Source organism: Hippopotamus amphibius, chromosome 6, assembly GCF_030028045.1.
Source record: "Hippopotamus amphibius kiboko isolate mHipAmp2 chromosome 6, mHipAmp2.hap2, whole genome shotgun sequence".
In the NCBI taxonomy this organism is placed as follows: Eukaryota; Metazoa; Chordata; class Mammalia; order Artiodactyla; family Hippopotamidae; genus Hippopotamus; species Hippopotamus amphibius.
In genome coordinates this window covers 67,212,886-67,237,368 of record NC_080191.1, presented here as the reverse complement: position 1 = coordinate 67,237,368, position 24,483 = coordinate 67,212,886, and the positions used below count along the sequence as shown (strand labels likewise).

At 34.8% G+C, this 24,483-nt stretch overlaps 1 protein-coding gene and 1 non-coding gene across 6 annotated transcripts in view; both read left to right on the top strand.

Annotated features, from left to right (window-relative positions):
• PHIP (pleckstrin homology domain interacting protein) overlaps positions 1-15,678 on the top strand; it is a 129,863-nt gene extending 114,185 nt beyond the window's left edge. For 3 of the 5 annotated variants that reach the window (XM_057738027.1, XM_057738029.1, XM_057738030.1), the window contains 6 exons: positions 30-179; positions 3,358-3,510; positions 4,141-4,304; positions 4,762-5,021; positions 5,537-5,716; positions 10,094-15,678. In XM_057738027.1, the coding sequence (XP_057594010.1) occupies positions 30-179; positions 3,358-3,510; positions 4,141-4,304; positions 4,762-5,021; positions 5,537-5,716; positions 10,094-10,731 (1,545 nt within the window). In that variant the 3' untranslated portion in view covers positions 10,732-15,678. Of the gene's footprint in view, positions 1-29; positions 180-1,327; positions 1,413-3,357; positions 3,511-4,140; positions 4,305-4,761; positions 5,022-5,536; positions 5,717-10,093 lie in introns of those variants that run through there. The other 2 variants (XM_057738028.1, XR_009054225.1) reach the window with 2 other exon arrangements.
• A 7,603-nt stretch (positions 15,679-23,281) lies between these two features.
• Positions 23,282-23,354, top strand: TRNAG-GCC (transfer RNA glycine (anticodon GCC)). Its single transcript has one exon. It is a non-coding gene; the product is annotated as a tRNA-Gly (tRNA).
• The last annotated feature ends 1,129 nt before the right edge of the window (positions 23,355-24,483 follow it).

Sequence of the window (24,483 nt, the reverse complement as noted above, 5' to 3'; positions counted from 1 at the left end):
ATTAATATATTTGGACATTTTAATTTTAGGACCATCAGCCTAGAAGAAGATTACGTAACAGAGCACAGTCTTATGATATTCAGGCATGGAAGAAACAGTGTCAAGAATTGTTAAATCTGATATTTCAGTGTGAAGATTCTGAGCCTTTCCGCCAGCCAGTTGATCTTCTTGAATATCCAGTAAGCATTTTTGAAAATACTTTCTTTACTTATCAGTTTGATTTTAATATATATGTTTGTATATATATAATATATACATATATATCTTATTCATGACAGTTTACTGTTTATTTTTATGATTATAGTTTATTTCTTTTTTATTTCATACATGTTCTTATTATCTCATTATCATTTGGCTATATAATGGTCAATCTAAATTGAACAGTGTGGTAAAAAAGAAGTAACCCTGAACTAAGACTCTGAAGAACTTGGTTATTGTCACAGCTCTGCCTCTTACCAGTTTTGCAGTTTTGAGCAAGTCATTTCGTTTTCCTATCTGAATATATTTTTACTATTTTCTTTTCTATGCTAATTCCGTGAATTTATTATGGAAATTATTTAGGAAACAAGAAAAAAATACTTGTCTCTAACCTTCCTTACAGGGTTATAGAAATGGAATTGAGAATATTACTAGTTATTATTAAACATTAAAATAGTTTTTAAACTGAAGCACTATATATAAATGTAGGGTGGCAGTATTATATATGTAGCTTATGCCAATTTATGATCTTTATGGAATTCATGGAAAAAGTTTGAGTAAACATGTTACAAGTATTTATTTTTGCATTTATATTGCATGCAGTCTTAGCAATCTAAATTTAACTACGATTTTTTTTATTCCTTTTTTCAGTTATTAAAGATTACATAGTTCAGATAATATTTATGGTTTCAAAGGAAAATTAAATGTTTTATGAGAGATCATGACCTGGGTGCAGTATCATCTGACTTTATTATCTGTTTTTTTATGAGTGTTCTAATTTGCAGTGATGAAAATAGAGAAATTTCATCGATAGGTAAATATCATAAAATGACTTTTTCTTGTCATTTTAAAAATCAAGAAACATAATCGTAAATATAGAAGATAAATCTTTAATTCCAGCAATGTGATAACCTGGACTAATTCAAACCCTACCATCCAAAAAACCTCTTAGAAGAACTGAAGTAATGCTACAGTGCTCTGCTTTTCATTTCTCTTTGTTTGGGGAACGTATGGATTTGTTTCCTGTAAGCCCAAGTATGTATAATCTCTAAGCCCAGGTGTCTTCACTGGAAAATTCTACCAGATGTTTAAAGAATTAACACAAATTCTACTCAATCTCTTCCTCAAGATAAAGAATGCTGCTACACTCATTCTGTGAAGCCAGTATTATCCTGATGTCAAAACCAGACAAAAACATTACAAAAGAAGAAAATGTAAATATGAGCAAATAGAATTCAGCAATATATAAAAATGATTTTGTACCCTGACCAAGTGGGTTTTTCCCCAGGAATATAAGGCTGGTTCAGTATTCAGAAATCAAGGAGAAAAATCACGTGATCATATCAATGCAGAAAAGGCATTTGACAAAATTCAGTACTCATTTGTTTTAAGAATGTACATGTTGGGTATGGTATGGTGTGGTAGTTAATCATTGTGGCCACAGGAGGAAATGACAGTGAGTCCTGAAAGGAAGAAATTTATTATACTTACAAGTCCCAGAGAGGGGGTCACCAAATCCCACTTAGGGCCACAGGGGAAGCACAAGGTTTTAGTCAGGTTGCAGAAGAAAGGAGCAAAGGAAAAGCTTAGGCCAGAGCCTTTATTGAGGTTTTCATGAGAAAGGCAAGGGGGGGCATAGTCTACAGCTTAAGATTGGCTGGTTTGAATTAGTCCAGTTGGCTTTGGGGTATAGGGGTGGTCTGGTCTCTAGTTGTCTGATACCTGACCCTAGGATGATTCAGGGCAGAAGAAATATTGGCTTGGTGTGTGAGGGTTGCTTGAGGAGGTGGTTGGTTTGCATATGAAAGATGTATTCCCATAACAACCCTTTGCTATCTGTAAGAATTGCCTAGTCCCTGGGAGGGGGCAGTCTCTCCTTAGATCTGTTTGGCTTCCAAAATGCCAGAGTATCAAGAATATAGAAAATAAGAAAATATAATTAATATAGTTGGCCCTGTGATGAATGAATGCCCAATATACAAATACATAATCTAAGAAAACAGAACACCATTAATGATGAAAACAAACTCTTAAAAAAACTAGGAATAAAGCGGAACTTCCACAACTTTATAAAGAACATCTGTTTAAAAACCTACAGCCAGCATTATGCTTAATCATGACAAACTGAATGCTTTCCCCCTAAGACTGTAAGTGAAGCAAAAGTGTCCATTCTCACCACTGCTATTTAACATAGTACTGCAAACTCCAACCAAAGCACTAAGACAAGAAAAGGAAATAAAAGGCATTGCAGATTGTTAAGGATGAAATGAAGCTGTCCCTATTTGTAAAAGGTACTAATACTACTTGCTTTGTGGTCAAATATATTTGATCATAATTTAAACTTGATGGGGCCAAGTCAAGTGATTATCTTTCAAAAAATAGTTACGTATTCTAGGGCTATGGAAAAGGTATAGTAGTATTTATTCCTATTAAAAGATACCATATTCAGATTATTTTATACTATTCTCTTGCTTTTTTCTCCTTTCATTTGTCTGTTATTATTGCTTCTAATCTGTTGCTTTATTTTATACACAATTGACTAAGTAAGGACTCTGAGTGATTGCACTTTTCCTCTATGGAATGAAGTACAAAGGCTTTGTGACAGATACTTACATTCATAATTCTTTATTATTGCAAAGTTCCCAATTGTAGTAGTTGTAGTACTGAAGTTGAGGTTACTAGAACTCAGTCCTTCACATAAGTGGGATGTTAACATATTTTCATTGTTTTTATCTCTTAATGTTAAAGGTATACTTAATGTTTCAGTGAATCAGCAGCTTTTAGGGTTCATGGGCAGTATAACGTTTTGGGTTTTTACATCAAACTTGTAGCTGTAGAACTGAGTGTTCTCAATATTCTTTTAGGCCCCTTTTTCTAACACAAGTCTACCCTTTACCTCTTTCTGAAGGGGAAAAAAAAGCAGAATTTATAGGTTCTTGAATGAGAAAAATCCTGTGTTGATTGCAATAAAAGGTAGGGGACATGAAAAAAATAAAAATGACTTGAGGGGAGAAAGGGAGCCTTGACGAGGGAAACAAGGAACGATTATTAATAGTTCTAGGACTTGGAGCCGTCACAGAAATTGTGTGTGAATCCCTGTTATGAGAAGTAATGTATTATTATTATTATTATTAATATGACTTGTTTTCCCTCTCTTAGGATTACAGAGACATCATTGACACTCCAATGGATTTTGCTACCGTTAGAGAGACTTTAGAGGCCGGGAATTATGAGTCACCAATGGAGTTGTGTAAAGATGTCAGACTTATTTTTAGTAATTCCAAAGCTTATACACCAAGCAAAAGATCAAGGGTATATAATTAAATTGCTTTATTTTCTGTTTAAATTAAATGAAGTTAGAAAAGTATATTGAGTAACTAAATGCTGCTTTTATTTAAAATTTAAAGCAAAATTGACAAACTTCCCATTAGGTTCTTAATGATATGTTAGTGGAAGAAAAGAATTCACATCTTTCTACTTTATTCCGTCTATGAAAAAACGCAGCTGTCACTAATGTTTGGGAATGGTTACTTTTCTTGATGATAGTGCGGTTGAATAGATATCATGTACACATTGTCCTGATATGTTTTAGAGGTACGTGTTCTTAACTGTTCCAGCTATTTTCTGCATTAGTGGAAAGGAGCATTTTTTTCATATAATGCTCACGTGATTCATAAAAATGAGTAAAGCTATAAATAACATTTACCTTTCTTTGGCCAGACAAGAAATAAAAACATAACTTAATTGTAATAATGCTAAATGCAAAAATAATTTAATTGTAATAATGTTTCAGTTTTAGTCTTTGTCAAAAGAGATTGAGAAAAAGCAATGTTTTAAATTCTAAAAACTTTTTGCTAGAAAAATATTTAAATTATATGTTAATATTTACTAAACAGGCATTTCCTTTGAGGAACATTTGAGCAGTTTTTTTTCTTTCCATAGATTTACAGCATGAGTTTGCGCCTGTCTGCTTTCTTTGAAGAACACATTAGTTCAGTTTTATCAGATTATAAATCTGCCCTTCGTTTTCATAAAAGAAATACAATAACCAAAAGGAGGAGGAAAAGAAATAGAAGCAGCTCTGTTTCCAGTAGTGCTGCATCAAGGTATTTGATCTCTTTTAAGTATCATCAACGGATCTATAACTTTGTCATCTAAGTAATAGAACTTGGTGTTTTTTAATACTTCCTTTACTATTCCCTATATTACAGAATGATATATTTGACATGCAAGTTCCTATGATGTGGAGGATTTTTAATCTTTTAACTAAAGCTATACTAGTGTAAGTGCTTAAATTCAAACTGCTAAATCTGTACAGTAAAAACAGCATTTTTAGGATAGTGATGGCATCATGCTTCCTGTCATATAACTATAGCATTTACAGCGATCCTTCACTAAATATTCACTTTTCAAAGGCTCACAACCATATGAAATCCACTACAAATCTCATATTTTAACATATTTCATAACAGTACAAATATTGAATCCAACAGTATTATAAAACTATTTTATCCATCCACATAGAACTGTAAGAATTATTAATGATAACTGTTTTACTTACAGCCCTGAACGGAAGAAAAGGATCTTAAAACCTCAGCTAAAGTCAGAAATTGCTACCTCTCCATTCTCTGTACCTACACGATCAATACCACCAAGGCACAATGCTGCTCAGATAAATGGTAAAACGGAATCCAGTTCTGTAGTTCGAACCAGAAGCAATCGAGTGGTCATAGATCCAGTTACCACTGAGCAACCATCTACTTCATCAGCAGCAAAGACGTTTATTTCGAAAGCTAACACATCTGCAGTGCCAGGGAAAACAAGTAAGAATCAGTTACAGTTTCTAAGTTAAAGTATGTATAATGACTTTTTCAACATTTACTTTGCCAAATGGAATATATTGGATTTAGTAAATTCCAGCACACACTGTTGGTTTTGCTTTTCTTTATGTTTTTACACTTTTTTTTAAATTTTGTTTTTGATAAGGAAAAGAATTTTGAGGTTTAGGAGTGTTAGTATAGGATAATGCTTAAAAATGACAACTCTGATCCAAACAGCTTAAGTTTAAATCGTAGAACCCAGACTTGCTAGCAGTTTGCCAGCACTTACCTTCATAATCTTGTAATGACTGGACAGCTTCTGAAAGGTCTGAAACTATATATTATGTATACCTTTTTCCTTTTTGAAAGATTTCTTACAGAAGCTTTAAGCATTCCCCAGGTTTTGTCCTGTTGGCTAATTCAAGCAATTTACATTAGAAGTAATCCCAACCTTCTTGCTTGTTTTAAGATTAAATAATTTAACTCTTAGCTTTTAATCTTTTGTATGTTTGTTTCAGTTCTAGAGAATTCCGTGAAACATTCCAAAACCTTGAATACTCTTTCAAGTCCTGGTCAGTCCAATTTTAGTCACAGCACTAGGAATAATTCTACAAAAGAAAACATGGAAAAGGAAAAGCCAGCCAAACGTAAAATGAAATCGTCTGTGCTCTCAAAGTCATCAGCTATCATTGAGCAAGGTACTGTAGATCTTTTTTTTTTAATAAATTTTATAAAAAATTTTAATAAATTTATTTATTTATTTATTTATTTATTTGGCTATGTGGGGTGTTTGTTGCTGGACACGCACGGGCTTTCCCTAGTTGTGGCGAGCAGGAGCTACTCTTATTTGCAGTGTGCAGGCTTCTCAGTGTGGTGGCTTCTCTTGTGGAGCACAGGCTCTAGGCGCACAGGCTTCAGTAGTTGTGGCACATGGGCTCAGTAGTTGTGCCTCAAGGGCTCTAGAGCACAGGCTCAGTAGTTGTGGTGCACAGGCTTTAGTTACACCGAGGCATGTGGGATCTTCCCAGCCCAGAGATCAAACCCATGTGCCTTGCATTGGCAGGCAGCTTCTTGATAAACTTAGTGAGACAGCTTTTGATTTGCAGTTGTGTGCCAAAAGCAAACTGTATTGTTAAATTCTAAAAGCCAAGAAAAACTTGCTATATGAAAAATAAAAGCATATTCTACAATCAAAGGCTTTTACTGATATAAATTTAATAGTTTTTAACTTCATCATTACAAAACCAAGTGTATCCAAGTAGTTTAAATGAGTTGAATTTAGTTAACCCAGTATAGCACTTTCGAAAAATTTTTGAATTGCTTTTAATATCACAAAATTCAACACACTGACCTTTAAATAATAATTCATTAGGATTATCTATAGCCAGGTGTCTATTCTAGTATACAGCTTTTGACCCCCTTACAGTTATGCTTCCAAGTTATTTTGTCAGCACATTTTCATTGTAAAGGTTTTATGTTTGAAAGATGGAGAAAGTAACTGATAAAATACACCCTATGACGTTAAAACAATTACGGCTTCTTGACAGCAGACAGCTCAAGAATAAGCATTTTTTGTCATGACTTCCAGAATGTGTCTAGACCATTTCCTTTCAGTATTCCCCCCCCAGAAACCTCTCACAATTTAATTTTTCTACTGAAATGACCTCATTTTGATGAATGATATTGGGATCTACCCACCTATGTAAGTTTAAAATCAGCATCCAAATCTGCTTATTTCTTTCTGTCTCCTTAACATCTCTGAAATCCATTTCCTTCTTTCCATTCTCACTTTCATATGGACTCGTACTTTCCTAACTGGCCTCCCTGCCTCAGTTCTCAACTCTTCCTTACTCAGTCCATCTTCCACATTTCAGCCAAAGTGACCTTTCTGATCACATGCAGACAGACGCATACACACAGAGAATTAAGATTCTACCCTGCCTTCAAATCAAACATGGAATCAGAGTTTAATGTTTCTGCCTGTTATCCAAGACTCTTTGTTCATTGCTTGGCTATTACCTACATTCCAACTGTCCTTCCTTTTCTTTCTCCCTTTTATGTCCCAGCCATCCTAACTACTTGGAAGTCCCTAAATATTGTCCTTCCTTCCTTCTTTGGAATTTCTTTTTTCCTACTAGTGTAATAGTTTCCTGTTTATTGCCTTTTGGGGCCCTTATAATGTTGATAGAAATTCTTTGTTAACGTTGTCTGTCTCCAGTAGAATCTGAACTCTTGTGCTTGCTCTTTTTTTTTTTTTTTATAAATTTATTTATTTATTTATTTAATTTCTTTATTGGCTGCGTTGGGTCTTCGTTGCTGTACACGGGCTTTCTCTAGTTGCTGCGAGTGGGGGCTACTCTTCATTGTGGTGCGCAGGCTCCTCACTGTAGTGGCTTCTCTTGTTGTGGAGCATGGGCCCTAGGCGCTTGGGCTTCAATAGTTGCAGCACATGGGCTCAGTAGTTGTGGCTCACGGGCTCTAGAGCACAGGCTCAATAGTTGTGGTGCACGGGCTTAGTTGCTCCATGGCATGTGGAATCTTCCCAGGGCAGGGCTCGAACCCGTGTCCGCTGCATTGGCAGGTGGATTCTTTACCACTGCGCCACCTAGGAAGTCCCTGCTTGCTCATTTTTTAATTGCATGTACTTAGTATATAGTGGACAGTTAGTGTTTGAATAAATAAGCAAATGGTTTTTTATGTGAGTGTTTTACATTTTTATAGTTGCCTCCTTTCTGAACTGAATTCAGAGTTTTGAATGGTATATTGGCCTTGCTTCTGTTAGTCCTGAATCCTAGAGAAATCAAATGTATATAGAGAATAGGTTCTAGCATTATGATAGGGGAGGCCCAACAGCCAATTTGATTTATAGTTCTTGAGTATTACAAATACAAAGAAATACCAGTACAGTATAGAACTGTAAGCTGTTACATAACTCATTAATGATGACTTATCACATAATAGCACTCAAATTAACTATTAGAAACGAGCAGTGCTGTGTGTTGAAATATAGTACAAGCCACATATGTTCTAATAGCTAGCTACATGTAGTAATGGCAAACAGGTGAAATTATCAGCTTTAATAATGTATTTTATTTATTCCTTTATATCCAAAATATTATCATTTCAGTGTGTAATCAGTATTTCAAAATATACACTGCTTCATATTCAAATTTAAATTTAATTAATTCAGTTCTTCAATTGCATAGTTACATTTCAAGTGCTCAGTAGCCGTGTGGTTAGTAGTGACCTCATTGGATAGTACAGGTCCAGATGAGCGATTTTTAACACTTCTTTTTTAGCACGTGAATTCCTTTTTAGAAAAGTATTAGTTCTTAACCTTTTTAGGTTATGTATTGCTTTGTAAAGTGAGCAAATCCCATAGTTTTTTCCCCCCAAAATGCACATAGGCATATTCACACAAAATTTGGACCACTTCAAGAATCTTTTAGAATCCTCAGGCAGGTTAAGGGTAATTGTTTGTTAGAAAATACTTTACTACTTTATGCACACACACATTTCACCCCTGCACCCCTCCCCTCACCCTTATGCGAAACCACTAATCTGAAGGAAGTCATTTATACTGTGGGGTCAGAAAACAAGGGCTTCGCCCTCTTCCTCTGCTGTTGGCTCAGAGACTCCGTCTCTTGACAGTTATTTCTTAAAATTTACAAAGCACTGTACAACTCAAACCCAAGACAAAAAATACCATTATGAAGAAGCATTCTCTTTAACAGCACTTTCTGTCTCTTTATGGATTTCCTGTAAAATACTGCATTGCAGATCTCCCACCACAACCAAAACAAAAAACTTCAGAATTTTAGAAGAAAAGTTAGTGATAGTGCATGTTTGTCATCTCTTTCTTCATCTGAAAGAGTAATAGAATTTTTTTTTTTACCATAGAAAAGCAGTTCATCATGATGTCCAGATCCTACAGATTTAGAATTTGATCTTCAGAATTCTTTTTTAATTTTTTAATAAAGCATAATGCCTTTATTGTGGAGTTTGTTTTAATGGGATTTTAATCCTGATAATAGTGGTGCACATGGATTTGATTGATACATGCAGCCAGTATTGCTTATGATTATAAATCAGTCATTTGCCCATTCAGTTACATAAGGAGATAGGACTGTTCTAAAAAGAGCCTGTGAAGAAAACTGCCATTTAGTTGTTTTGTGGGGGGGCGGGGGGGGGGTTGTTTTTTGGTGACCAAGAGTAACTTATTTCTGCTCTCGTGAAAAGGGTATATGAAGACTATCAAAGCCACGGTGGTGTTTATGGAGAACAGCTGGTATAAATTGTTCCCGTAGATGTGCTTCCAAACCTCTTGCTTAGAATTTAGTAGGAAAGGAGATCTTTTTCACTTCTGAGGAACGTAAGGAAACATTTAGACTATAAATTCTCTGATGTCAGAGACATCATGATCATCACTTCCAGGAGAGAATTAAATAGTTAGAATCATTCCAGTCTTGATAGTCCCCTTCTCCTCCATCCATAGCAGAGAAAATGATTAGAGGAAAATAGAGGGTGGTGATAATCCTTATTTATTCCTGTTACCAAGTTTTAAAGGTCATGGATTTTATGCTAAAATTATTTTCCATGATGCAGCTGCTTGAAAGTAGGAATACAGAAAAATTCTGTGTAAATGAGGGGAAGCAGTAGAGTGCTTTGTGGTGGTGAAGTTCCATAAGAGTAAACAGGGTCATTTTGTGTAATGAAAACAACGCTCATACACTAGAACGTGTAGTAGCGGTGGTAGGAGTAAGAAACCTTGGTTAATCCCAGCTCTGTCATAATTTACAGTATTCACTTAGACAAGTAATTTATTTGTGCTGAGTTTCATTTCCCTTTTGTCAATTCATCAATGACTTCATTAAGGATGTTTCTCCTCTGTGAGTTTCAAATAGAAATAAATAATATCATTAAACTGTTAGCCTTTTGTCAGTTCTTTTTCTCATTAATAAAAAAAATTAGGATTATGTCATTACATATATGCATAGCAGTGGACTTATTGACTAGTTTGAGGGTCAAATAAGAAAGCAATTTCATATATTAAGTGCATTGTTGTTCCCTTTCAGCAGATTGTAAAAACAATGCTCTTGTACCTGGAAGCATTCAAGTAAATGGCCACGGAGGGCAGCCATCTAAGCTTGTGAAGAGAGGACCTGGAAGGAAACCTAAAGTGGAAGTTAATACCAGCAGCGGTGAAGTTACACACAAGAAGAGGGGTAGGAAGCCCAAAAAGCTACAGTATGCAAAGCCCGAAGACTCGGAGCAAAATAGTGTGCATCCCATCAGAGATGAAGTAGTTCCTTCTTCAACCTGCAATTTTCTTTCTGAAACTAATATTGTAAAGGAGGATTTGTTACAGAAAAAGAGTCGAGGAGGCAGAAAACCCAAAAGGAAGATGAAGACACAAAAACTAGACTCAGATCTCATAGTTCCTACAAGTGTTAAAATGCTAAGGAGAAGTAACCGAAAAAAGACAGATGATCCCATGGATGAGGAAGAAGAATTTGAGGAACTTAAAGGCTCTGAACCTCACATGAGAACTAGAAACCAAGGTCGAAGGACAGCCTTCTATAACGAGGATGACTCTGAAGAGGAGCAAAGGCAGCTGTTGTTTGAAGACACTTCCTTGACTTTTGGAACTTCTAGTAGAGGACGAGTCCGAAAGTTGACTGAAAAAGCAAAAGCTAATTTAATTGGTTGGTAACTTGTACCAAAATATTTTACTTCAAAATCTATAAAGCAGGTACAGTTAAGGAGTAGGTAGAACTAAGGCTTCTGCTTCCTTGCTGCTATGATGGATTAGGGAATGTTATGATTTGATCTGCAAAAAAAACCAACAAACTTACAAGACACTTCACTTCTTTAAATGAATATATATATATAAATATATACATATATATTTTAAATGTTTGCTATTTATTGCCCTTAGATAGGTTATGCATTTCAACATTCATTTCATCTACTGTTCAAAACAAAAGAAATTGAGTCTCTATAATGAATTCCCAATTTATTTCTGGAGAAGACAGTTCTGCTACACTCTTAAGGAGCATAATATTCCTAGTGATAGAGCATTTTATGTTAAAATGAATTATTTTTGACCAAGCCAGGTACATTTCTGTTGATACAGAAGTCTTGTCCCTAGGAGAACAGATGTTACCAGAGTAGCAGTAAATTAAGAAATGTGTTTCCTCTAAAGACAAATATAAAATTCCCACCATTTGATACCCTGAAAAGTTTAATTTTAATTATAGAATGTTCATCTACAAAGAATCTAGAGGAGGCTTTTGCTGTATTCCATTTCTGCCAAACTTAAGAGAAAATGTACTGATGAAAAGGAAACATATCCACATTGGAAAACATTTGACTGTCTAATTTTTCAGACCTTGATTCTTATGTCAATCACTCAATCTCTGTTTATTGTGCCAAAGACTGAGAATCAGTGCAGTGGAAAGCCTGTTTTTGACTGTCAGGACAGCATACACTTTTTCAATATTGGAAAGGCTATATATTATTCTAAAGAGCAAGTTATTAAAGAGTTATGCTGAGATGTATCTTTTTTTGGTACTAATAGTAGAAAATAATGCACTGGTGGGTCCTTTGACAGAGATGTTTTAGAGAAAATGTTTAAGTGGTTAAAGGATTCAAGGAAAATACAGGAAAAAGGTATGGGATTTGATGTTTACTTGTTAATCTGGATTAATGTCATTTCTAAACTTTAGACATATCTAATAGGCTAAAATGACTTACAAAGAAATGTGTCTGTGTGTGTATGTGTATATATTGATAAATGGGTATAATTAAATATATATACAAACACATACTTATATACTATTACCCAGGTATAAATTCTTTTTTCAGGATTTTTTAGATAGTGGTAGAATAAAAATAATTTTAAAATGTCATACTTTATAGTTTAATTTTAAGGGGAAGATTGGTTATTTTCAATTATTAAAGGTTTAAAAATAGGCCAAATCACTTTTTATGCAATCATGTTTTATACAGTGGTCTCATTGCACATTGTGTTTTTTCTGCACTTTTTACGGTATCCTTATCACGCTGGTATGTCAATATACACCCTAAAGAAAAATTCCATTTAATGATTGTGCCTTGTATTCTATTATTTTTTGCATCATTAGTAAAATTAAGTTGTCTATTGTAAATGATAACTATATGACTTAGGAGAATGTATTGCTATATGTACTGCTATGGAAAAGGAAAGCAGTTATTTATTTGTTTATGGTACAGTTAGTTATTTTATACCTTAAAAACCAACATAAATACCATTTCTATCGTTTAAAGATTATTGTCCATTTTTTTAAAAGTGTAAAGAATGTAGTATGTTCTGAGGACTGGTATGGTACAAAAATGTAGCCAAAATTTTCAGATACTACATTTTTAAAAAGTGAGGATGGGGAAAATATGTCTCAGCATGACCCTGATGTAGAAAAATTAAGTCTCTAATTGAACCTTGGCAAAATACATTACATAATTATTTCTGTAATGTTTCTGGTAGGGATAAATGTTAGCTGTCATTTGATTGTCTTGAAAAAGAATGGAAAGTGATGCATTTGGGCTTTTTAGATTGTTTGTAACTAAATTTGTACAGATATCCTCTTGTGAAATTAAGTAAACCATTTTCCAGATCTTAACTGGATTGCTGTGATTTTGCAGTTGAAAATAATTTCAAAATTTTCAGGTTTTTTGTATATTTATTTTTTTCTAACAAATATATTTAACTATATAATTAAAATTCAGTAGTTAAACTCTTCATAATGCAGAAATGGATGGCTTGGTTGTATAGTAAAACGAGTCTCAGTTACACCATTACTGAAAATAATAGTGTGTATGTTTGAAATTTGTCATTAATTTGTTGCTTTTGAAGGCAATCTGTTTGAAACATGTAATTTCCTGATGTTATCTGCATTGTGATAGAAAATAAGACTATAAAATCCATTTTTGTAAAAAAAATATATATATATGTGTACAGTTTTAAGGTGTGTACAGAAAAAGGAAGAGCGTACCCAGTCTTAAGAATGAAATATACCACTAGTAGGGTGTATGAGTTCTAACTCCTGAGCATAAAAAATGAGTATTTACCATCTTACCTGCAGCAAGTAAATGTATTATTCCTGTTCTAAAGACACTATATATTTATGACCTTATTTGGATATTAATTAGACGCTGGTTGCTTAGTAAGGCAAAAATGACTTGGATCATTTTTGGATCAGATTATTTGTAATTGAAACACTTAAAAATGTGTTAGTATTAACCAGATATATCTAGTTTTGTTTTTCTTTTTGTTTTTATAATTTAGCTTCTAAACATTGCAAAAGTTGAGAAATTTATGTCATCACCATAGTTTTATTCTGTTTGACCACTTGGAAAATATCTTCTTTGAGACAGTAACACCATATACATAACTGTTTATAGGTCAGAAAGGAAATGTTGGCAGTTGCCCTAGGTGAGCAATAAAAGAATTTTAAGTTTACTGAAAGTTTCAAAAATATAACTTGTTACATTCATAGAAAATGTAAGTCAGTTTATGTATTTTTAAGTATCTAACCCTAATAATCTCTCCCTCCACCCCAACATTCTCAAGTCCTAATCAAATCTTATAAAATTATAAAATGTTACAAATGAGCAGATTAAACAGTCTAATTATAATCTCATAACTCTGGGCAGTAGACAGACTTTAAAAATTTTATTCTTTGCAGTCTGCTGTTTCGGCATTGGACTATTTTCTGCATATATTCATGAACTTAAGATTTGGCCTTGCTTTCATTGTTTTTATTGTTACACAACATCACAAATTCGAAGACTATTTGATAGCATTGTAACAAAATGATCTTCCTTAAGTAGGATAATTGTATAGAAAAGCTGTGAGCTTGTTTAGGTCACATCTGAGACACAAAGTTTGGTTGACTCTAGTATCACTTGGAAGTGAATTATGTAATATACAGTGATCAGCAGAAAGATCCTTGTGCAGCATGTATGTTAACATCTAGAACTGTCCCTTATCTGCAGTGCAGTAGATTAATCAGACATTTTAACAGAAGTATTTAAATAACATTATCTTATATTAGCAACATTTACATGTTTTGAAATATGATTTGTAATATAAATTAGTTTCTCCAGTTTATAGAGTTTAATTCTGGCATTCCATTTTATACATGCAAACATACCTCTCTCTCAGCTATCAACTGGAAGCAATTTTGACTGTTTTCTACCTAATGAAAAATTGTTATTCTGAACGTTTTTGTTCACCTGAAATTTATTTTTGAGTAGGTTGAAAGGACCAAGATACTTGAGTGTTTAAAAGGGCTATAAGTGTTCTTATATGCAGGAAATATATGATTTTAAAAGTTATAATAGGGGAAGTACTTTTATGTTCTGTGAATTACCCCCATATTTAGTTTTTTTTTTTCTTTTTTTTTTTTTTTTTTTAGAACTTTTATTGAGATAGAGTTAACATACAAGAAACTGTGCATATATTTAGAGTGTACAGTTTGGTATCCCAGTCTCCCCAATTCCCATATTTAGTTTTGTTGGTTTTTGTTTTTGTTTTATTACAGGTTGAGAAGTGGTTTAAAGTTAGGTGACAATTTATTTTCCTACTAAAATTGGAAAATATACATTTTCCTCACTTCCCTCCTTGCATTTCCCCTCATTTCCCAAATTTCCAAGTGATTTGAACTAAATATTACATTTACTAAGAAGCTATTTTTGTTCCTAATTGTACTAAGCACTCCAGATGGAAAGTCATTTTGTACTATGTACAATACCCAAGAAGAGGTCACATTGAGTCAGAAGACTGTAAGTACTGCTTTTGACACTCCAGATGTAAACCTTGTACACACTGTAGTAAAACAATTAGAAAATATTATGAGCTATAAATATATATTATTTTTAGTTTTGATAGCACTGTGTTGAAATAACTTTTTTTAATGCAGATAATATCATCAGGAAATTAACCTTATATGGCACAAACCAAATACGTAATAGTGGGTGGCTATGAGTTTCTACATTTAAGGAGCTAAGAAAATAGGTTTGAGATGATATATAGTACACACCTATGATGCAGATGCACACATGCTCATTACTTTTAAGATTGTGCGTGTTGATCACAATGAAAGGCTACAAATTGAGACAAAATACAAAGTTACATTTTTGGACCATATTAAAACTGCAAGAAGATGGGGTCTTATTTAAAGATGTTTTAGGAAACTGTTAAATCCTGTCACACGATATTTAGACGTGTAGAATGTAGCTCAATTTTTAAAAAGTAACTGACCTAGAGGGTTAATGTTGAAACTGACACATTTTCAAATTAAAATGCTTATTTTGTACAGAAAACAATGTTAAACACAAGCAAATCTGTTGTATGTAATAAGTAACAGAGTTTAAAAACAAATTAATTATTTAGCTTTATTGAGGTTTTGGTTTTTTCTTTCTGGAAACCTGGAGTATCATGTTATAAACGGCAGTCTCACACCAGAATAGCAGTGCCCTTTCTTTTTGTACATATTGATTGGACCTTTCTTTACTGTTAGGTGGACACTTTCTATGTTAGTTTTAAAGCATAATTCTTTGAATCCTTTTATACAAACTAGAATGTATGTGTAAGAATTCCTGTCCCTGCAATGTAGTAACTACAAACTTATTTTTAAATAAATAGAAAACTTGTTTTTCTAAGCTGTTTTGTAGAGCCTCATGATTTCTTTATTTTTTTGGTAACAGTACATAATTTCAAGAGGCATTGCATAAATGCTGGTACATTAGTGTTTGCAGTGCCCTGTCTACTTAGCAAAATGTTAAAATATATTAGCTAATTAAAGGAGTGTGGGTGCCCTAATGTAATTTAATTCCAAAATAACCAAAGGTTAAAAATGTCATTTCCTTTTCAATGTGTACACTTAAAACTATACTGATTTGCTACTATGCATAAGTTACTGTACTGGGTATAATACTTCAATATTCAGACTTTTCTGTAAGAGATGTATTTCAAAGGAACAGTTCACGTAAGTATTTTCTCAAAAATGTGAAGTGAAATTTCTGGGAAAATTAAATGGAAGAATAATTTTAAAAAATTTCATTTGTTAAGCAGTTATACAAAATGAGATTCGTAAAAATATTGCTGTTTTTTCTAGAAATTTGTTCAGATTGGTATACATTTTTATTGACATCCTGAGAATCCCAATTTTAGTATAAAGACTATATAGGCTGTATAATAAATGGCAACTCCATTTAAGCACGTGAGATAATTTGTGAATTTGTGCTATTAGTCATCATTTCTCCTTAAGAAATTTGGTTTAAATAGCTTTGTATAAGATAAATTTTTAAGTTGAGGAAAGCAGATAAACATTCCCAGGTACCTTTTTGTTTCTAAAGTATGCTAATACTAATACCTAGTTTATACTTAGGAGAACCAGCCAAGAAAAAATTTATTTTTAGCAACCACTTTTTAGTAGTTTCTCTTCTGTAATAACATCAACTTTATGGTCTAAACTATGCTTCTCCATTATTTGAGAATAATAAAAAGTTAAAGCTCAGAATTTCTGTTCTTTGCAAGAGAATACCTTGTATTTGTAATCTTTTGCATTTAACACGTTTACTATATATTGATTACTCTTTTTGGTTTTGTTTGGGGAAAAGAGTGTGGAAAGGTTTCAATTAAGTACCCTTCTGCCTAATGTACTAGACGTGTTGACAGCACAGTGCAACAGGACAAACTGGGCTTAGAGTTGAGTCATTTCATTTCTGAATTTCACTTATCTGTAAAGTTAAAAAAAATGGTTAGATAATCTGCAAGGTCCAATTCAATTCAAATAGTTTATGATTATTTCTCATGTGTATGTTGTTTTCTGTACTCATGGCTCAATCTTGGCTTTTCTATTTAGTCCCTAAATAAAATATGCCATTTAACGTGTAGCTTTCAGGCAACCTGTGTCTTGTGGCCATGACCTGATTGTAATACTATGAGATCTTCTGAACCCTTAGTTTCAGCTGTGCTGTTGTAACACATCATAAATTGAGCTGAGTTGAAATATTTGTTTACTAGTAATAAAAAGCACTAACGTTTGTGATTTTCCCATAGGCTGTCTGAGGAATCTCAAAGATAATTTTAGTGTAAAACATCCTGAAATTTAATTTAAGATTCAGTCTTGGGAAAGCAAAATCAAAAGAGTTGGAGGAAATTTAATCATGGGCGCCTGAGAGTAATAGTTGGTTTCCCATGAAATTAAAAATGAAATAAAATATTTAAATATAGAAGGCAGAACTATTTTAAGAAAACTTAGATCTTTGACAAGTGGAAAATATTTGTTCTTTGTTTTGTTTTGGTCTTTGTTTTGATAAAAAAGACATTATAAAGTTAAAGCAAATTATTCTGATGAGATATGAAAAATATGAACAGATTATATAGAAGTTAAAAAGCCTGAAAGAAAACGGAGTTGCTCTTTAAGAATGGGATTATTGTAACAAAACCAAATTCTAGTTTGGTATTGACATAGTACTTAGTAAAGGTATTACAAGCTCTTCCCTCCCTCTCTTCTCATGAATAAGTGCATCAAAGGGAGGGGAATTGCCAAATTTTTAACACAATTTATAGTTTCTTTTCAGGCTCTTATTCTCTCTTCTACTTATATATACTTGTTTTTCACATTTTGGAGTAAATAGACACTTCAGGACAAAATTCTTTGTCCTAGAAAAACTCATTCTGTTATCCTGATATTCAATTTTATTTCTCTGTCACTGTTTCTTCTTGGACTCAACTACCTACATTTATGACAAATTTTAACGAAAGTAACTTCAATTTTAGAGCAAAATTGAAAGGAAAGTAATTTAGAAACTGTCATATGCAAGCATTTTTGTAGACTAGCAAAGCTCATGAATACACATAAATTTAAATCTTAAAATTGCAAAAATAAACATTCATTAAATACAGGACCCAAAGATATATAGCAACTCCATAGTATATAAATATAAGCATATGTACATAAACTTGCAGTTGTGCTTCACAATATTTCAGTATTGAATCTTGCAATTAAATAGGTGCCCAATGATTATCCATTGATTCACTTTAATATTAGCCCAAAGTTTTAAGTTATCTGAAGATCTTGGAAATTATGTCAAGCTGACATACTACAGAACAAAATTACTGTTTTAAAAACATTTGTCAGAATTATGATTCAATTTATTTGAGCACATTTTATGTTTTTAGTTCTTCCAAATACTGTGTAAAAGTGACATTAGCTTATCTAGTCATTAGACCAGCATAAGAAATTTAGGGGCTTTAGATTAACTTGTCTCTTCTTGAGATAGCAGACCCAATTCTCACTTTTTTTCATAAATTTATTCATTTATTTATTGGCCGCATCGGGTCTTTGTTGCTGTGCGTGGGCTTTCTCTAGTTGCAGCAAGCAGGGGCTACTCTTCATTGTGGTGCGCAGGCTTCTCAGTGTGGTGGCTTCTCTTGTCACAGAGCACAGGCTCTAGGTGTGCGGGCTTAGTAGTTGTGGCTTGTGGGCTCTAGAGCACAGGCTCAGTAGTTGTGTATGGGCTTAGTTGCTCCGTGGCAAGTGGAATCTTCCTGGACCAGGGCTCAAATCCGTGTCCCCTGCATTGGCAGGCAGATTCTTAACCACTGCACCATCAGGGAAGTCCCCCAATTCTCATTTAAAAAATAAAATATTCTTGCATTATACTCCATATTTATATAGAAAGCCAAAATTATTAAATAAGTTTAAACCAAAATTATTAAATAAGTTTAATCTGTTCAAAGGCTCATCTTAATTATTTTTAAAACCAAAATTATTAAATAAAACCAAAGTTATTAAATAAGTTTAATCTGTTCAAAGGTTCATCTTAATTATTTTTAAAACCAAAATTGTTAAATAAAACCAAAATTATTAAATGAGTTTAATTTGTTCAAAAGTTCATCTTAATTATATGAATTGAAATTCTTAAAATATTTGTGAGCTTGTTGCTTCTGTAAGATTGTTTTAAATCTCTTAAAAGTACTAGAAATTTAGTTTCTCTATTTTCTGTGAATTTGGGAAATATTAAGTTTATAGAAACACATCTCTATAAACCAATCAGAAAAGAGCACCTTTAAAGTCCTTTAAGAGCTGTTTCAGTTCAATTTATTAATACCTTCTGGTAGTAGGAAACCCTTTCATGCTTAAGAGGGTAAAAGCTTTTGCTGAAACACAGATCTTATAGCTTCATTTATGCAACTTTATTTAGTTAGTAACAAGTCAAACATAAACACTGTCAACTGAAAAAAAAATGTACAACCTAAAAGTTGAGAATTATGTTTTATTCGGTGGACAAAACTGAAGACTTAAGCTCAGGACACAGTATCTCAGCCCTGAGAGACTGCATTGAAGAGGTAAGGGAGAAGTCGAGATATATAGGAATTTTTGCAACAGACCAGGTAGTCAGAATATCAAAATATTAAAGAAAACCAGACATCTCAAGTTTTAGAATTTAGCACTTTTCTATGTATGGGAAGATGCAAGAGTCTGGGCTCACTGATATCATTCTTTTGATATGCACCTCAGCTATCTGGAGCCAGTATCCTGTGTTTCCTCATCCTGAGTCTTCTCAGGGTGCACCATCTGGGGTGGCTGCCGCAGTTGACTGTTAGATGGCAGGCATTCTTTGTTTCCATCCTGAGTTCCTCAGGGCTCACTGCAGCGGCCGCTGTAATGTGGTAGCTAAAAGAATTGTAGTTGTGTGTTTTGACCTGTCTAGTGGCTTCTGGAAGGGTCAGGTCAGGGGTTTACCTTTGTTTCAGCTACCCCTGAACTTCCTCAGGGCTGAAGTGGCCGCCAGGGTGGTGTTTGTCAAGAGCATTTAAAGAAAAATGTACTAGCCACAGCTGCCAGAAGCAAAGGAGAACAGATGGGGCAAGCAGCAGGCAGACTGAAAGGCTTGAAAGGAGGATAATACATGGGTGAATCAAGGCTTTGAGCGCTTCTGTGTATACTACATGGTCTAGGAGGCAATGTGCATGCAGGGGCTGGATGCATGCTCAGGAAAGACCTGAGAAGGTGCTCAGCTTTCACCTGGGTCCGACCTTTCGGCTCCTCACAACCGAAAGTAAAGGCTAAGGCAGAGTTGTAAATAGGCTACCTAAACCATGCGTCCATGTCCCAACACAAAGCCAATCTGGGAGGACCAGAGAACTACATTTTGTGGGGAGGGTGAGGTCTCTAATTCTTTAAGAAAATCTGTTAGTTCAATAGCTGACAAACTAATGGAAGAGAGACTCCGGTGGCCACACATGACAAAGAATACAGTCTTTACAAAAATAATTTTAAAAATTGACTAAACAAACAACTACAACATTCAACAAATAGCAACAAAAAAAAACCCACGGAGGCTGGGGGGAAGACTCTGATTTCCAGTTACTAGATTAGAATATTCAAAATGTCCAATTTTCAACAACAACAACAAAATTGCAGCATGAAAAGTAAGAAAATATGGCCCATTCACAGGAAAATAAAATTGCTGGGTTGGTTACAAAACTGGTTAATGTTTAACAGAGCAATACCACAACTCTGTAGTTATGTTTTCCCCTGAACAGAAATGATTTTTAACACTACTGGACAAAACCTAAAAGTTAACCTGTAACTTCACTTAATGTGAGGTCTTTAAGCAAAATCTTAAAAGTCATATGAAAAGGACTTTATATACTCAGCTGAAACCCCCACACCCAAAGACTTTTCAAACAAGTAATTTCATCAAGCTTTCAGCTGTTCTCATAATATAAGGACATCCTATTAAACCATGTAGGCCATATTTATTCCAGAGAAATAATGAACATATATGAACACTTTGCTCCTAGTTAGAACTGTATCCTAAAGACTCCGAGGTCCCAGTTTTGTTTTTTCGGATGAGTCACTAAGTTTTGCTAATCCGCATGGCAACCTATTTCCTCTTTAACCTTAGCCAGTCACCTTTACTTATTAAGACCACTTGAAAGATTAACTGGACTGTATTTCTCTTATCATTACTACTAGGGAACCAGTTGAATGCTAATAAGCTCTCATAGTGGTCAGTGTAGCCATATTGTTTTACAAAATAGAGTGATATTTAACTGGACACCAAGCTACAATTAATATATGTTTGCTATATAAAAATAATGCAAAACAGAGCAAACGGAACAAGTTCCTCCTCCCCCTTTTCAGATATACCCTTGAATAAACAATTCTAGCATCTCTAACCACTCTGTCCATTTCTTTTCTGAATCTTTGTTCACTTAAATGTAAATTTTCTATCCTAGCTGTCTTTGCAAACTACATGTTCTCAAGTGCCAAGCTCATACTGGTAGTAATAATGATGCCCAACATGTAGTAATTAAACACTTGTGTCAATATATACCCTTTATACATATTTTAGCTCATTTAGAACACACAACTTTGAGGTTGGTACAATTATTATTTCTATGTTAAATTAGGAGAAAATAAACACCCAGAGATTAAGTAACTTGCACCCCCCACTACCAAATGAATTGTCTGGATTAATGAGTGATTTCCATATAGGATTTATAACATTGGTTCTGAAGACAATTCAATCTAAGATTAGGTCTTATTATAAAAGGCCAGTGTACAGAGTGCCACAAGGACTTTTTTGTACTATCCATAATCATTTTCTGATATCTAGGATTTAACAAACTTCACCAGTCTGGCATAGATCACTTTACTTTTGTTACCAAATCCAAGCCGGTGCTGCTCACCAGTACAGCTTGACATCAGAGTCCCACTAGAACATGCTTTAAACCTACAGATGGTGCCCATGAAATCCTAAGAAAAGGAGACAGAACTCTTCCCTCTCCCCAACCCCAAGGTTTACAAAATGGTAAGTCCAGAAATGTGTGCTGATGGCACCCCAGGGAAGGCCAAAAACGTGTGGCCAATACGGATCCCATTAAGAAAGGGATGCTGGGACACTTGATCTGAAACAATAGCCTCCGAGGCAAGAGGCCCAAAAGGGAATTCAGTCAGTTGTCAAAATTTTGAAAACAGGACTGATTAAACCATGCAGGTCCCTGTACCACACCCCTATTCCATCTCCTGGTCAAAAAGCCAAACTCAGTAGAATATCACTTTATCCAAGAGTTGAGGGTTATTAATGAAGTCATCCAAGACTTGCACCCTGCGATACCTAATCTGTATACTCTGTTCACAACTATTCCAGGAGAGCACAGCTGATTCTCGGTTCTGGACTTGACAGATGCTTTTTTCTGCATTCCTATTGCAGAAGAATCACAGCAGCTATTTGCTTTTGAAAGGCAGAACCCAACACAGGTAGCCCAACAGTATTGTTTGACAGTCCTGCCTCAAGGATTTAAGAATTCCCCTCCTGTGTTTGGGGAAATCTTGACAAAGGACCTTAGAAACTTCATATTGAATGAATGACTCTTACTCCAATATGTGCATGATTTGTTCATACTGAGTCCTACATGTGATAAATGTGTACAAAATACCATCAGAACCTGAACCACTGTGGATATGTTACCCCAGAAAAAGGTCCAGATATGTAAGCAACAACTCACATATCTGAGCTTTGTCCTTTCCTAAGGACAGCAAGATCTTTTGCCTGACACAAAACAGGTGACTGTAGGCTTGGGAACACCCAAGACCCTCAGACAACTGAGGGGGTTTCTGGAAATGGTAAGGTTCTGTTGGATTTTGATCCTGAACTGTGGGCTCATCGTAAAGCCCCTCTATAAGGGCTTAAATGGGATGTGATCTTGAGTCCCTTACTTGAACTACAGAGCCCCAAACAACTTTTGAAACAATAAAAACAACTTTTGAAACAATAAAAACTGGTTAAGAATCCACCTGCCAATGCAGGGGACATGGGTTGAAGCCCTGGTCCAGGAAGATCCCACATGCCACAGAGCAACTAAGCCCATATGCCACAATTACAGAGCCTGTGCTCTAGAGCTGGTAAGCCACAACTATTAAGGCCATGTGCCACAACTACTGAAGCCCGCATGCCTAGAGCCCGTGCTCTGCAGCAAGACAAGCCACTGCAGTGAGAAGCCTGTGCACCGGAACAAAGAGTAGACCCTGCTCTCTGCAACTAGAGAAAGCCCATGCAGCAGCAACGAAGACCCAACACAGCCAATAAATAAATAAATAAACAAACCCTCAATTATATGCATTAGCAATGAACAACCCAAAGCAAAATTAATAAAACAATTCCATTTATAGTAGCATCAAAAATAATAAAATACTGGGAATTCCCTGGCAGTCCAATGGTTAGGACTCTGTGCTGCCACCGCAGGGGACACAGGTTCAATCCCTGGTCAGGGAACTAAGATCATGCATGCCATGGTGTAGCCAAAAAATAAATAAATAAATAAAAATTAAAACAAAACAAAACAAAACAAAAACTAAGTTAGCCTCAGCCCTGGCTTTGGGACTACCAGATTTAAAGAAACCTTTCAAATTGTATGTCCATGAAAGACAGAGCATAAGTCTTGCAATATTAATTCAACCTCTAGGGCTTCAGACCTCCCCAGATTGGGACTCAACACAGAGGAATCTGCCCCACCAAGGACAAATAGACTTTACTCAAGTACTTGGTATATAGACACATTTTTAGGATGGGCAGAAGCATATGCCACCTGACAGAAAGTCTCTGAAGAGGCTAAAGCCCTCCTTAAGGAAATTATCCCCTGCTTTGCATTAAGGCATGGAAACTACATTTATCCTGGAGACTACAATCCACAGGAAAAACTGAGAAATGGAATCATACATTAAAAAGGAGCACTGCTAAAATATGTCATGAGACTAATTTAACTTGGGATAAGGCCTTGCCAGTTGCCCTGCTACAGATGAGAGTGGCTCCCAGAAGCAGGCTTAAATTAAGCCTCTGTGACACATTGTATGGTAGGCCATTCCAGGTGTCTGCCTGGGCAGGAGAATCTATAAAGTCTTTAAAACATCTAGCAGTTGCGAATTATTAAAACTCTGGGTAAACTTCTGTTCATGAGCTTGCCTCCAGCAGGTCTGCCTATCCAATTGATGTAGCCTTACATCCTTCCTGACCCGGAGACCAAATCTTCCTTAAAATTTGGAGAGAAACAGGGCCTGAACATCAGGTGACTGCAAGGTGGATGGGACCACACGTGGTATTACTTACCACACACTCATCTGTCAAGTTTGCTGGGGTGAAGCCATGGATTAAAACAACACCACCATCATCAGAAAATGACCCACCTCCTGAGAGGCCTGGGGGACAATGGGTTTGTGAACCTTACAAGATTTAAGATTGCTCTTTTTTAGAAGTTTTGAGATGGTAATTTCATTGTAGCTGGAGCAGGGTCAACCTATTTAATTTTGTCCAAATAAATAGCACAGGAATGTATTGGGAACTGGAACCCAAACCCCAAGATTACAAATTAGACAACAAAGTACTCAGGGATTTCATCAGGTTAAAA